The sequence below is a fragment of the Oncorhynchus keta genome, chromosome 19 (genome assembly GCF_023373465.1).
Source record: "Oncorhynchus keta strain PuntledgeMale-10-30-2019 chromosome 19, Oket_V2, whole genome shotgun sequence".
Taxonomy (NCBI): domain Eukaryota; kingdom Metazoa; phylum Chordata; class Actinopteri; order Salmoniformes; family Salmonidae; genus Oncorhynchus; species Oncorhynchus keta.
The window spans coordinates 62202133-62214083 of NC_068439.1; the positions used below are offsets into that span (position 1 = coordinate 62202133).

Here is an 11951-nt window from a genome sequence, read left to right on the forward strand (position 1 = left end):
AATCATGAAACATACACCACCACCCTTCTTCTTACAGGAGAGATGTTTATTCCTGTCGGCGCAATGCACTGAAAATCGTGTTGGCTGTACGGACTCCGACAGCATGTCCCCAGCTAGCCATGTTTCCGTGAAACAGAGTATGTTACAATCCCGGATATCTCTTTGAAAGCAACTCTTTCCCTGATTTCGTCGACTTTGTTACTAGGGACTGGACATTAGCGAGTGGGTGGTGTGCGCGCATCCGAAGCCTCACTCGGTTCAAATTCCCTGGGAGGTGCAGACAAAGGAGCCGCTTTGGGAAAGTCGTATTCCTGGTTGTAGTGCTGGTTGTCACAAAAATATGTATTTGTTTATGTTTCACCTGAAATGGCAATTTTATATTCAAACACTTTACAGCTAATCATATCTTTTCTACCCCGTAACATACTAAAATGTGTAGTCAAGTGAAAAAATATAAACCAGAAAAGGAGCTTAAAATGAAATTGAAATGTGAATCAATGTGTTTATCACAAAGGTCAATAACTACATGATGTCATGTTTAGTCACACACTCATATCATATGAACGATGTAATCTTTGAAAACAAGGGTTTAGGAGGTTTTGTTTGCCATCAGTATTTTCTAGGACTCATAAAACATGCCAACTACACAAAATACATGTTTTTGGTCATTTTCTTTGTGTTTAACTTCTTAAATAATGGTGGCGGATCCATTTGTAAAATAAATACTGTGAAATTAACAAGGAAGGTAATCTAATGTATTTCCTAATAACATTTAATAGAGCTGTACTTGGTCCATAACAAGTTGTTATTGAGCAGGTTGACATTTAATGATATGAATCTTGTCCTGGAGGCAGTACTAAGTGAATTCCACAAGATGGGCCAGCTGCTAAGTCAAAATTGGCTATATATCGTTAAAAATATATATTTTTTGGGGGTTGTTTTAATATTTCGGGGGTCAGGGTCAGGGTTAAAATCAGATTTGATTCATTTCTAGCTGTGCCATCTAGTGCTACCCTGCAGAGCAGCCTTCATGAGTCTTCCGAATAAATGCCAACCTGCCTTTAATAAATGCCAACCTGAGAGAGTGAGGGAGTCAACGTTAGTCCTTAGTTCTATGCTGCCCTCTGCTGCTGCGCAAAGGAACTTCTTAAATCAACACTACAGTATGATACAGACGCAGCAGTCAATGAAACGGCAACCTACATTTCTGTATAATAGGAAACAAATCAAATACGAAATATATTAAATCATGTGTTTATAATTTTCAATGTCAACACTACAGTACTTACATTTTCTGTTGTCATTTAGAATGTTATGTTACAAAATATATAATACATAGGCCTACATTCTCACCTCTAAAATTTCCCAATTTCCATGATTTAAGAAAACAAACCTTAAAGATTACATTTCCAAAGAAGAAACATAAAAAGTGCAGAATTATGTATTAGACAATACTGAACATTGTTAAACAGGAATTAGACTGAGGTGTAATGAGAACTTGCAGCCTTGATGACACAGCACTGTTGATAATGGTAGATTAAAGGTCAAAATGGAAGGTAAGGGTTGACTCTTCAACAACAGTAATAGAAAGGAGAAAATAGTTCAAACTCAAAGCAACAGTAGTTCAACTTATGGTTAATGTATCGAAACAATGTCTACGTAAAGTGGGACAAGGCTTTCAGGATTTTATTTATTTTTCATGACACAGGAAAGTTACTTTGATTCAGAGGAGTCTGGCTGGCTGACTTTATAAACCGTGAGCCAAAAACTCAACTTCCCAAGATGAAGTGGTTATCTCACCTTGAGGTCTACAGCTGGAGTAGGCGGCAGTTGATGGCATTACATTCCACAATGGAACAGTCCTCAAGTATTCTGACATGGTACAGCGAATAAGAGCTTTCTTCCTCCATTCGTGATGTCCACAGCAGGCAGCGTCATGCAAAGATACAGAGCAGGAAGAGCGGGCCAGGTCTACCAGGAATATGTCAACTCCCTTATTTCTGCAGTTCATGGGATGTGCTGAATGTCTCATACACATTGGCAGCAAACTCCTTCACTTGGTCTATCATCAGGAGATCCTGCAAAGAGGAAGTGTCATCCTTAGACTCAAGACTTAAAACATGCTGGGATTCAAAAATGGAAACCCAAAGGCAAATGAGCTCTTACCTGTACAAAGTGACTTGGTATTTCACTGCAGATGGAGTGGATCTGTCCATTCACAATGGGGATGATTTTGGCAACTGGGAGACTTACATGCGAGAGACTGGAAGAGATTGTGGAGGGGCATTAATTGATAGGTAGATTAATTTTATACAATTTTTTTTTTTTTTCATTTGTAGAATTCAGAAAGTGATTTACTATGACAAGTGACCTCCCATAAATTGCTGCCAACTAAATTCATCCACAAAAAAACAGACCTATCAGGTGTAGTGACTGGGGTGGAGTCTCCTTGTGCTCCGGGTGGGGGCCGGAAAAACTCTGCCATGTTGTCAAGGAAACGGTTGAAGCCCCTGTTCAGGCAGATGTTGAGTACAGTTCCGAAGTCCGGGCTGGAGAACAGAGGGGACACAGTTCAGCACACCCACACGCAAGATAAACCTCTCTAAATAAGGGTCAATGAGTGTTAGGTCTCCATTTTACCTTTCAAGCATGTCTCTGGTTTCATTGAGCAGCTTTATCGTAGTGACATCATTCTCCGTCAGACCACAGGCCTGTCAAACAATTAAATAATGTAAACCCCAGTTTTAACCCAAATAAACAAAACAAAGAAATACATAAAGTTGTATGTGTATCAGTTCATGACCATTAATCTGACCAGGGTTGACAATCCAGCATTGGTTGGAACCGGTTCAGGGAACAGAAACGAAAACCAGATTTTTATTTATTTATTTAGTAACAGAACCGGAAGCCATCTATACTGTTCCGGAACCGAATCGTTATTTTAAAAGCATGGGAACCAGTTAATAACATTCTAGGCATTTTTTTCCAGTCCCACAAAAATTCTAAGAAATTGCCTATGCAAACAAAGCCCTCCCTCTGTCGCTCAGAAACGTATATGCCAGTGTGCCTGCCAGCTGGAAATCTTTGCCAGTGGGTGTGTGTGTAGACCCCTCCCCTCTGAAGTATAGGTTACTGTAGCCTACAGCTGGCCAAGCTAGTGGAACTCGCTTAGTACTGCCTCCAGGACAAGATTCATACCAATAAAAAGCACAATTCAGGCATTAGGGAGATATGTTTAAAATAATAGATGAACTTTTTCAGGATACTATAGCTTCACATTGGAAGTATTAACTACAAGAGGTAAGACTTGTTTTTAGCTTGTTCCCTAGCTAACATTTGCTCTGGTCCAACGTTAAACCAACTCGGAAGTCCAAAGACATTCAAAGTTTCTCCATAGAAGCCATTCTTTTTCCATAGGTATAATTCTGTGGGCCTAATTCAGATAATGCATGTCATAACAAGATGCCTCCACCCCCTCTCGCCTCACCCACAAAATTTGCATCTTGTGCCCTACACTGTTTTTGCTGGTTTAGTTTGCTGGTCTGCTGGTCAGAACAGTAAAAATATATATTTATATAATGGGCAGGTGAGGGCTGTCACCTGTGCAGCCAGAGTGTTCTCCTCGTCAGGCATCATGTACCAGGAGAGAGGTCTGTGTGTGGAGCCGTCTCCCTCCTCCACCTGGGCTCTGATCTGGTTAAGGTGCTGCTCCAGCTCCTGAAGGGACAGATTCTGCTTCAGGGACACCCTGAGTGGGTGGGTGGGGAGACAGACACACAGTCACTGACAGACAGGCAAAAGCATCACATATGACTTAATCCTCCTAATGTGGTTTGAGGTGCTGCTGTGCAATGCGTGCATGTGGCTGGCACTGACTCACCCGCCCAATGTGTTCTGCACAGCTTTCTTAACTGTTGTTATCATCTCACTCAACCCTTGGGAGTCAGAGAGAATCCGTAAAATGCAAGGATGCTTTATAGCCTGTGGAACTCATTTAGGCTAATCAACAGAGGACTTGTTATACTAAAGGCCTAGCTATTTCAGAAAGCAGAGTAATTGTCTCTTACCATCCCCAAGAAGGTGCTGGATGCTGGAGAGGTATTGTTGTTGCACATCTGGAGGGGCCAAGGGCATCTGGTGGAGCACAGAACACAAAAATGGCATTTATAGACCATCCCACATCCAGAGGTGGTTTTATGGACACAGATAAAGCCAATTCCTGAACAACAACAAAAACATTTTAAATTGAGATTATCCCGGCTAAATGTTTGTCTGGGAATTAAAAGAGATTGAAGCTTAAAGGCTTACCATGCCACTCTTGCTGACAGAGTTGTCCAAGTATAAGTAGCCACCAATGATATTGAGCTGGACACGGAGTAAAACAACCAACATACATGTACTGTACACAGCCACAACACTTCGGGTGAAACCTGGGGGAATAGGAAAAAAGAGTGATTCCATGACAAACCTGTATATCATGTGATCAAATGACTTTAGTTATTGATTCAAAACGTAATTGCTGTTAAGGTACAATAACTTACTAATAATCTTCAGGTCCTCCCATATGTCAAGTTTATTTGCTGGTCTAGAAGAGAAACAGCAAATGTCATTAATACTTTAAACTAATAATTTTGTTTAACTATCGCTTTAGCAATTCCCCGACAGAGGTCATAAGACACTTACTTGCTCTTCAGCAGTGTAGTGAGGCTCTCAGAGTTTAGATGATGTAAAATGGCTTCTCTTAATGTAGGGAGCATTGACAACACTAAAAAAAAAAAAAAAAAATTAACATTAACAGGGTGTCAAACTGCACAAATAGGAATATGAATCAATACAGCAGTAACTCAATCATTTGACATGAGTGTTGCAGGAGATTTCTGGGACTGTTACTAGGCTGAAGATGATGTGCCGATCAGGTAGACAGCAGTACTGTACCTGTCATGTTGCACGTTCTCTGGTTACTCTCGAAGTGGAACTGACGTCGGGCTTGAGCGATGTACTCTGATGCCTCACGCTCCTGCATCTCTCGGATTTTCTTTTGAGCATATTTACCAAGAAAGTACACACCTGGAACCGGCAAACGTAAGGTCAAGGTAGCTAGAATGAGATTAGCTATTAACTAGATTTACCTACCACGATTATCTTTCAGGACATTAATTTTCTATCCATATACATAACTTAGCTTCATATATGCATAATCGTCAAAGTTTACATTAAACATTTCTGATAAAGTCCAGTCCCACACAGGTAAACATTATGGCTTGCTAGCCAACTTTTCTAAATAATGAAAACGTTAACGTTGAGCAAGGTAGCCAAGTGCTATCTTGATAGCGTAGCTAGCTAACGTTACCTCCGACAAAAGCTCCAGCGAAAATAAATTTCCTTTTGTGGCGCTTCAGAAAATTCCACGTAGACGAAAACATTTTTGAGACGATTTATAAAACAGAAGAAACAAAGCACCCAACCGTGTTATTTTCCACAGTCGCACATGACACGAATTGGAATGCTAGCTACATGCCAAACACGGTGGGAAGCTGCGCAAAGCAACATCGATTGATCAGTGTTTCTGCGATCATCTGCAAAATAAATGCCTCTTGGTCCGTCCAATATTATCTTCCCCTTCAATGTGCGCAAATTTGTTCCAGGCAGACGGTGGGGATTTTATAACTGTCGCATGAGTTTGTGTAATCTAATTTATCTAGTTTCTCAGACTGTACATTCAACATGGGGACAGAGCATGTGGGGAATGATGTCGTTTCTAAAGAGAACTTCCAGCCATGTCCCGAAGACATACAGAGGTGGATGGCTAATGCCTTTGACATGGTTGGTTTGGCATAGGGCAGCGTTTTCCAAAGTAGGTATTCGAGATCCCATTGGGTGCAGGTTCTGGTTATTGCCCTAACGCTACTTCAATTGATTAAAGCTTGATTAGCTTTGTAGTGCTAGGGCAAAAACCAAAACGTGCACCCATTGGGGTCCCGAGGGCCGAGTTTGGGAAACCCTGGCGTAGGTGCAGGACCTATAGCTACAATGCGCCGTTGGTGGTCGGTGTTTAGTTATTTAGGCGTTTCAATAACTTTTAGAGGACGCCAAAACAAATCAGTTACTTTTCTTTTGCGTTTTCACTATGAAGACGCAAAAGAAAAGGAACGGAACCGCGACCACCAACGGCACATTTAGACAAGGCAGGACAGGTCAATCCCACCAGTAAATTACAACACACTATTTTAAATGGCTGGTGTACTAATAATAATCTCCTCCTCTTTACAGGCAAAAGAAGCTTTGGAGAATGGCGAGGTGCCTGTTGGATGTCTCATGGTCTACAACAATGAGATTCTTGGAAAGGGGAGAAATGAAGTGAATGAAACAAAAAATGTGAGTAATTTAATCATTTCAGCTGAGCTATCACAGGCAAACACATCTCTTCAATGGTTATTTGTTGTGGTTATTGCCTTGCACGTGTCCAAACAAAGGCATTTACCAAAGCCATACCGGTACCCTTATCTAGTGGTTCTCAAGTCGCTCCTCTTGGGTCCCCAGACGTTTCACAATGTTGTTGTAGCCCATTACTAGCTCACCTGGTTCACCTAGTCATGGGCTTGAACTGGCTCACCTAGTCATGGGCTTGAACTGGTTCACCTAGTCATGGGCTTGAACTGGCTCACCTGGTTCACCTAGTCATGTGCTTGAACTGGCTCACCTGGTTCACCTAGTCATGGGCTTGAGGATTAGTTGACTCAGAAGTGTTTGATCTATTCCAGAGCTAGCACATGGAAGTGCTGGAGATCCCAGAGGAGAGGTTTGAGAACCAGTGGAATCGTTCTCTTTCTCCTATCCTTCCAACACCATGCCTGTTAATGTTAGCTGTCTCTGTGTGTTCCAGGCCACTCGCCATGCTGAGATGGTGGCTCTGGACCAGGTGCTGGAGTGGTGTCGTCATAGAGATCTGGACCCCAGGACAGTGTGTGAGAGGACTGTGCTCTACGTGACTGTGGAGCCTTGCATCATGTGTGCAGGAGCTCTTCGCCTGACCAGTATACTTATGACCACATCAAACAGTCTCCACTTGGGTTTACCTAGTTTACTGTAGCATTTGTGTAGGTTTGTTGTGAGGGTTTACCTCAAATGACTCAGTCAGTATAGGATGGCCAATCAAAAATTGATATTTTGACCAATGGGTAAAATAATATGTTGTGTAGATAATCCTCCAAGAAAACCAATGGTCCAAACCTCATGTCTCATCATAATCCGTTCAAAAATGATTGTAGTTTTGACCCTTGTAAAATGGGATGACTAAATCAATGGAGGCCAGAGGGAAAAAAAAGTGGTAAAAAATCTGGAAAAACAGGTAGGCTGGATTGTGTGCAAGAATGAAGGTTACTGGCTATCTGACAGGGTGGCTTTCCTGTTGAAATCGTCATCTGTCTTCTCGAATCCGCAGGACATAGATTAATATAGATGAAAAATGGTTATCGAGTTTGAGACATGGCATGTAGTGTTTTCACATTTTAGTACACATTTGAAATTCCTGTTCTTTTCAGAACATTTCTCACCAAACAAGCGTATCTGTGAAATGTCAACGGAACACTGAGCGTATACGAAGCTTTTTATTTTCAGTCTTTCACATTTAATTCAGCTCTTGTCAAGCTAATTTAGCATTTTACAACTCTGAAGACGACAAATGTAAGGTCCTCAAATTGTTACGAGAAACCTGCTCCGCTATGTCAAAAGAGCTTGGTGCTTATTATTGGATGTATTAGGTTAATTAGGTTATGAAATCTGACTTTTTGGATATAATGTTAATGATCTGTTAGAGAAGGACCTCACTGAACGATTCAGAATATTTGCAATCATATGTCTTGGTAAAATGTATTTTACTAACATAAGGAAGTGAAATTTCATCACCAAAGCTCGTTTTCACCCACTCTTGGAAGAATGGGTGGACACCCTACTCTGTAGGACATGTCCGAGAGCGAGTTTGTTTTGCCTGATGCCCCGGGTGGGTGGAAATTTCACTTGAGGCCCAATACAATGGTCTAAAATGTGCGAACTCCGCCCACCCGCGGCACCCGGCGACTCAAAATGAACTCGCCTTGCGTTTTAAACCTCTTTATCCTTTTAAAATTGTATTTATGTATATATATATATATATATATATATATATATATATATATTTTACCCCCTTTTTCGATCTTGTCTCATCGCTGCAACTCCTCAACGGGCTCTGCAGCGAAGGCCGAGTCATGCGTCTCTCCAAAGCGTGCTTCTTAACACCCGCCCGCTTAACTCGGAAGCCAGCCGCACCAATGTGTCGGAGAAAACACCGTTCAACTGACTACGAGAGTCAACCTGCAGGCTCCCGGTCCGCCACAAGGAGTCGCTAGAGCTTGATGAGCCAAGTCTGTATTGCCTGAGACCACTGTGTCACTCGGGATGCCCCTCATTATCAATTTTACCTTAACAGTGCAACAGACATTCCTCTAGTGGTCTATGGGTGTAATAATGACAGGTTTGGTGGCTGTGGATCTGTTCTAGACATCCCCTCGGCTGATCTACCTCACACTGGCTCATCATTTAAGGTACAATATGTCGTCCAGTGTTCACAGCATTCATTTTGAACCCAGTCTCTTTTTGTGCTTTTGTTGGAAAGAGACTGATTATCTCGTGTTGAAATGCATCCGAGCCTAGTCTAGAGTTGAGTAGGATCATTAATTGACTTCAGGAGGGCAATGATTAAACAATTGCTCCTTCATTTTCAGTGTATCTCTGGCTTCAGAGCAGAGGAAGCAGTGGAGATGCTGAAGGCTTTTTATAAACAGGAGAACCCTAATGGTAAGAACTGCTCTTTTAGGATTTATCTCATTCTGTAACCAGCATTATACGTATCTAAATATTATCATGTACGTTATAGTTGCACAACTTTAAAAGACAGTTTTTTCCATTTCAGCTCCCAAGCCGAGGACGAGGAAGGAGTGATATTTTGTTGGTGTCCAGCAGGGGGCTCTAGACTTTAAGAAATGAGGTGAGGAGCAGAGAAGGATGATGTAAATGGAGTAGCTAACAAAGCTTTTTCCCTAAACAGACTTGGATTTGTCTTTCTGACAAAGGAATCAAATAGATTTTTTTTGTGTTCTCACTTATTTGCTCAGACATTTGTGTTAGCACTCATTTTCATTTTCATATTATTGACAGTATATTAGACCCTTACAGTATAGTTTGGCTGGACACAAACGTCTGGAAAGTGGCTTGATTGTGATGCTTTGCAGGCTCTGTATCTTTCCTGTGTGGTTGGCTATGTGAGGAGCTGCTGCTGACTTTATTATGGTTATTAGTGTACAGTACCAAGTAGACAGAAACTGTCCGGTCTGCATTATTGTCTGGGTTCTCATCTAACCCAGATGTGATCTCACTCCGAGCACCCTGGGTCTAGGATGAGCTGAGCTTAAGGCAGGTACCGGGGGCCCCTCAGCAACCTCTAAAGGAGCTCTCTCTCTCTCGCTGGCGTCAGTCATCAACTGCCATCATGGATCTGAAATCAGTGTTGAGGCCATTTCCCACTCCAATGTATCATGTCTGTGATAGTTTCTGGGTTTGTTATGCATGTCTTGGATTGTTAAGTACTGGCGTCGTCATGTACAATAGGATGGTGCGGTTCTCTACTTTGAAAATGGTGTTACTAAGTGGCATAGCTGCTTTGTGATTTATTTATTTTCTGCTGAAGAACAAATACATATTCACAGCATTAGTCTCAGCGTGAGAAGGACCACTGAATAGTATAATAGACTGGGAGCGCCCATGCAGACAGTCCTGTCTCACCTACTGAATGACTAGGCCAGACTTCACTGTAGAGGGACTATATTTCAATGTGGGACCAACTTATTTCAGATCAGAAAGGAGACAAATGTCCGTTCCATCGACTCCCGCAGGTATTTTGATCTCAGTCTCAGTAACCACCAACACTCACACCAACACTGCAGTTTGGTGTGTGACAAACGGAATGTGTTTGTAGCATAGAGCACAGCTGTGAGGGGTAATAGTCAGTCTGAAACACCTCCCCTTCACTTGCAGCAGGCAGGCAGCATCCCTCAGCCTTAAACCCTTAGTGGTCTCTTCCCTGGACAGGATCAGGAACAGAGGAAGTAACCGTCCAGTCAGCATCAGACAGTTCCGGTTGTACCAGCTCCAAGTGACTGCTCCACACGGACCTGCTGTAGCTTTCACTATGGTTTAAAACTCTCTCTTGTAAATCGAATAAAACTTTTTTGAAATGCACAAAATGTTCTCTTTATTTAGTTCAACTACCGTATGTAGTTTATTCACCAATGTATATGTAAATGTTGTGGATAAACACTTTGTGAAGGTGACAATGTAAGTTTGAAGAACTGCGAACCTCTAGCTAGTGATCACCATTGCTACATCTACAGGAAATTTGACCATTTATTTCAGATTTTCAGTAACTGACTGGTGTTTGAGAGTTTTCTACAATAAGAGAACAGTGATTATCACCTACCGGCTGCAGTGTAATTATTCTTAATCATTTAATACCGTCACGTCCCCCTGGATTTGTGTGTTATGACTCATTCTTTTAAAGGTTTCAAATCTTTGATTGCGGCTGTGGCGAATTAGATGCAATCTCTTGCCCGTGGCTACATTCTAACTATACAACTACAACCCCCCCTGAAAGTCACTCCTGTAGAGCTCTGCTGCTCCAGGCAAAGTACCACTCAGGATCCCTGCCTCAGACTGGCACAGTACACTTGCTCAGCTGCCCGCCCGCCCACACACATCCGGCAGACCCGCACACACACACACCATGCCAAAGGATCTGTACTCTGTATTTTCTGTGCTTGGAGGCTGCAGGGGTTGAGAACCATCACAGTGAGTACTTGGAGCCACGATGCAGGGCTATATCTGGGCCTCCATCTTGTGGCTGCAGATTTAGCTGTGTTGTTTTCCACCTAGTGAGGCCTGGAGACAGAAAAGTTGCATTTAAACAGCTTTTACCTCCACTGATGTCGATACACGTCGAGCGGTAATGTTATCTGGCTCTGGCATTTCTGCCTGTGAGTTTGTAGTCATGACACTTTTGATTGGCTTTGACTAAGCCTTGCATGTTGCTCAAGCTTTTCCTGCTTACCGAACACCGTTTTTGCCCTAATTACTATGCTAATGTATGCCAGCAAAATCCTTCAAAATGCATTCAATTTGTCACCTCCACATGGGGGACCGGCAGTGTTAATGAGAAGACTGAAGTGTCGTTCTCTTGTTATCAAGCTGACAGAGAGCCTGCGACTGTGCACACATTCCGCCATTACAAAAGTGTATACAAAACAACTTACCCCGGCAAAGATGTCATTCTCTATCAGGATGAAAAACCACAGTTGTCAAGACCACCTATTTCTGTTTCACTAGAGAGGGATGGATGAGAAGGGTTTCATTTTTCCATCTAATTGAGCTGACAGCTGTTATTACAGGAGTTGGTTCTGGTGGGGCACTTTAAGAGGTTTTGTTGAATATAAAAGTGAGGATAGCTAGAGAGGAGATGTAGTATGCTCTGGTATTTGCCTGTTTTGGCTCTGTTTAAACATTGGTGTTAATAGGGTTGTAATAAATTGCCAGTCTGTTTAAAAATGATAAACAGCAGCGGAGATCATATCACTCTCGAAATAAACGTACAGCCACTCAAAGAATGTACCAAATGTTTCTATTATATACTGTGGTATACTTACATTATAGGCTAACATATTATTTTGAGAGAGCTTTTGAGGTCTGTCTCCCAGAGTCACTAGAGCCTTGGAATAGCTGTGAATCAAAATACATATTATGGGTACATTTGTTCTGCATTGAGCTTCTGGTTATTTAGTGTGTCTTTATGGACTGGAATGTGTGTGTTTCTCGTTAAGAGCTTGTCCAGCGCTGCACAAAGGAATTGTTATGTTTGGACCGAGTGC

The 11951-nt window shown here is 42.0% G+C and overlaps 2 protein-coding genes across 10 annotated transcripts; one reads left to right on the forward strand and one right to left on the reverse strand.

The window, feature by feature from the left end:
* Positions 1–1238: 1238 nt before the first annotated feature.
* Positions 1239–5500, reverse strand: pex3 (peroxisomal biogenesis factor 3). Its single transcript, XM_035794171.2, has 12 exons — positions 5351–5500; positions 4936–5067; positions 4684–4765; positions 4542–4585; positions 4309–4430; positions 4068–4134; positions 3881–3935; positions 3601–3748; positions 2641–2711; positions 2418–2549; positions 2167–2263; positions 1239–2078 (listed from the first exon to the last, which is right to left on the reverse strand). The coding sequence occupies exons 1-12, from the start codon at positions 5421–5423 to the stop codon at positions 1995–1997; spliced, it is 1107 nt and encodes a 368-aa protein (XP_035650064.1). The 5' UTR covers positions 5424–5500; the 3' UTR covers positions 1239–1994.
* A 14-nt stretch (positions 5501–5514) lies between these two features.
* Positions 5515–10277, forward strand: adat2 (adenosine deaminase tRNA specific 2). 9 transcript variants are annotated; one of them, XM_052470975.1, is made up of 7 exons: positions 5515–5652; positions 6271–6375; positions 6884–7058; positions 8473–8579; positions 8760–8832; positions 8948–9022; positions 10069–10277. In XM_052470975.1, exons 1-6 carry the CDS (start codon positions 5515–5517, stop codon positions 8974–8976), a joined length of 627 nt encoding a protein of 208 aa, XP_052326935.1. In that variant the 3' UTR covers positions 8977–9022; positions 10069–10277. The 9 variants fall into 9 exon arrangements, with proteins under 9 accessions (XP_052326935.1, XP_052326936.1, XP_052326934.1 ...); XM_052470976.1 differs by having other exon boundaries at positions 10104–10277; XM_052470974.1 differs by having other exon boundaries at positions 10123–10277.
* Positions 10278–11951: the final 1674 nt, after the last annotated feature.

Excerpts from the sequence above, each read along its gene's own strand:
- pex3 (XM_035794171.2), bottom strand. The coding sequence starts at position 5,423 with ATGTTTTCGTCTACGTGGAATTTTCTGAAGCGCCACAAAAGGAAATTT. Across the intron at positions 3,936-4,067 it reads CCAGCACCTTCTTGGGGATG|GGTTGAGTGAGATGATAACA; the intron begins GTAAGAGACAAT and ends CTGACTCCCAAG. Across the intron at positions 2,079-2,166 it reads TACCAAGTCACTTTGTACAG|GATCTCCTGATGATAGACCA; the intron begins GTAAGAGCTCAT and ends TCCTCTTTGCAG.
- adat2 (XM_052470975.1), top strand. The coding sequence starts at position 5,515 with ATGCCAAACACGGTGGGAAGCTGCGCAAAGCAACATCGATTGATCAGT. Across the intron at positions 6,376-6,883 it reads AAGTGAATGAAACAAAAAAT|GCCACTCGCCATGCTGAGAT; the intron begins GTGAGTAATTTA and ends TGTGTGTTCCAG. Across the intron at positions 8,580-8,759 it reads ACACTGGCTCATCATTTAAG|TGTATCTCTGGCTTCAGAGC; the intron begins GTACAATATGTC and ends CTTCATTTTCAG.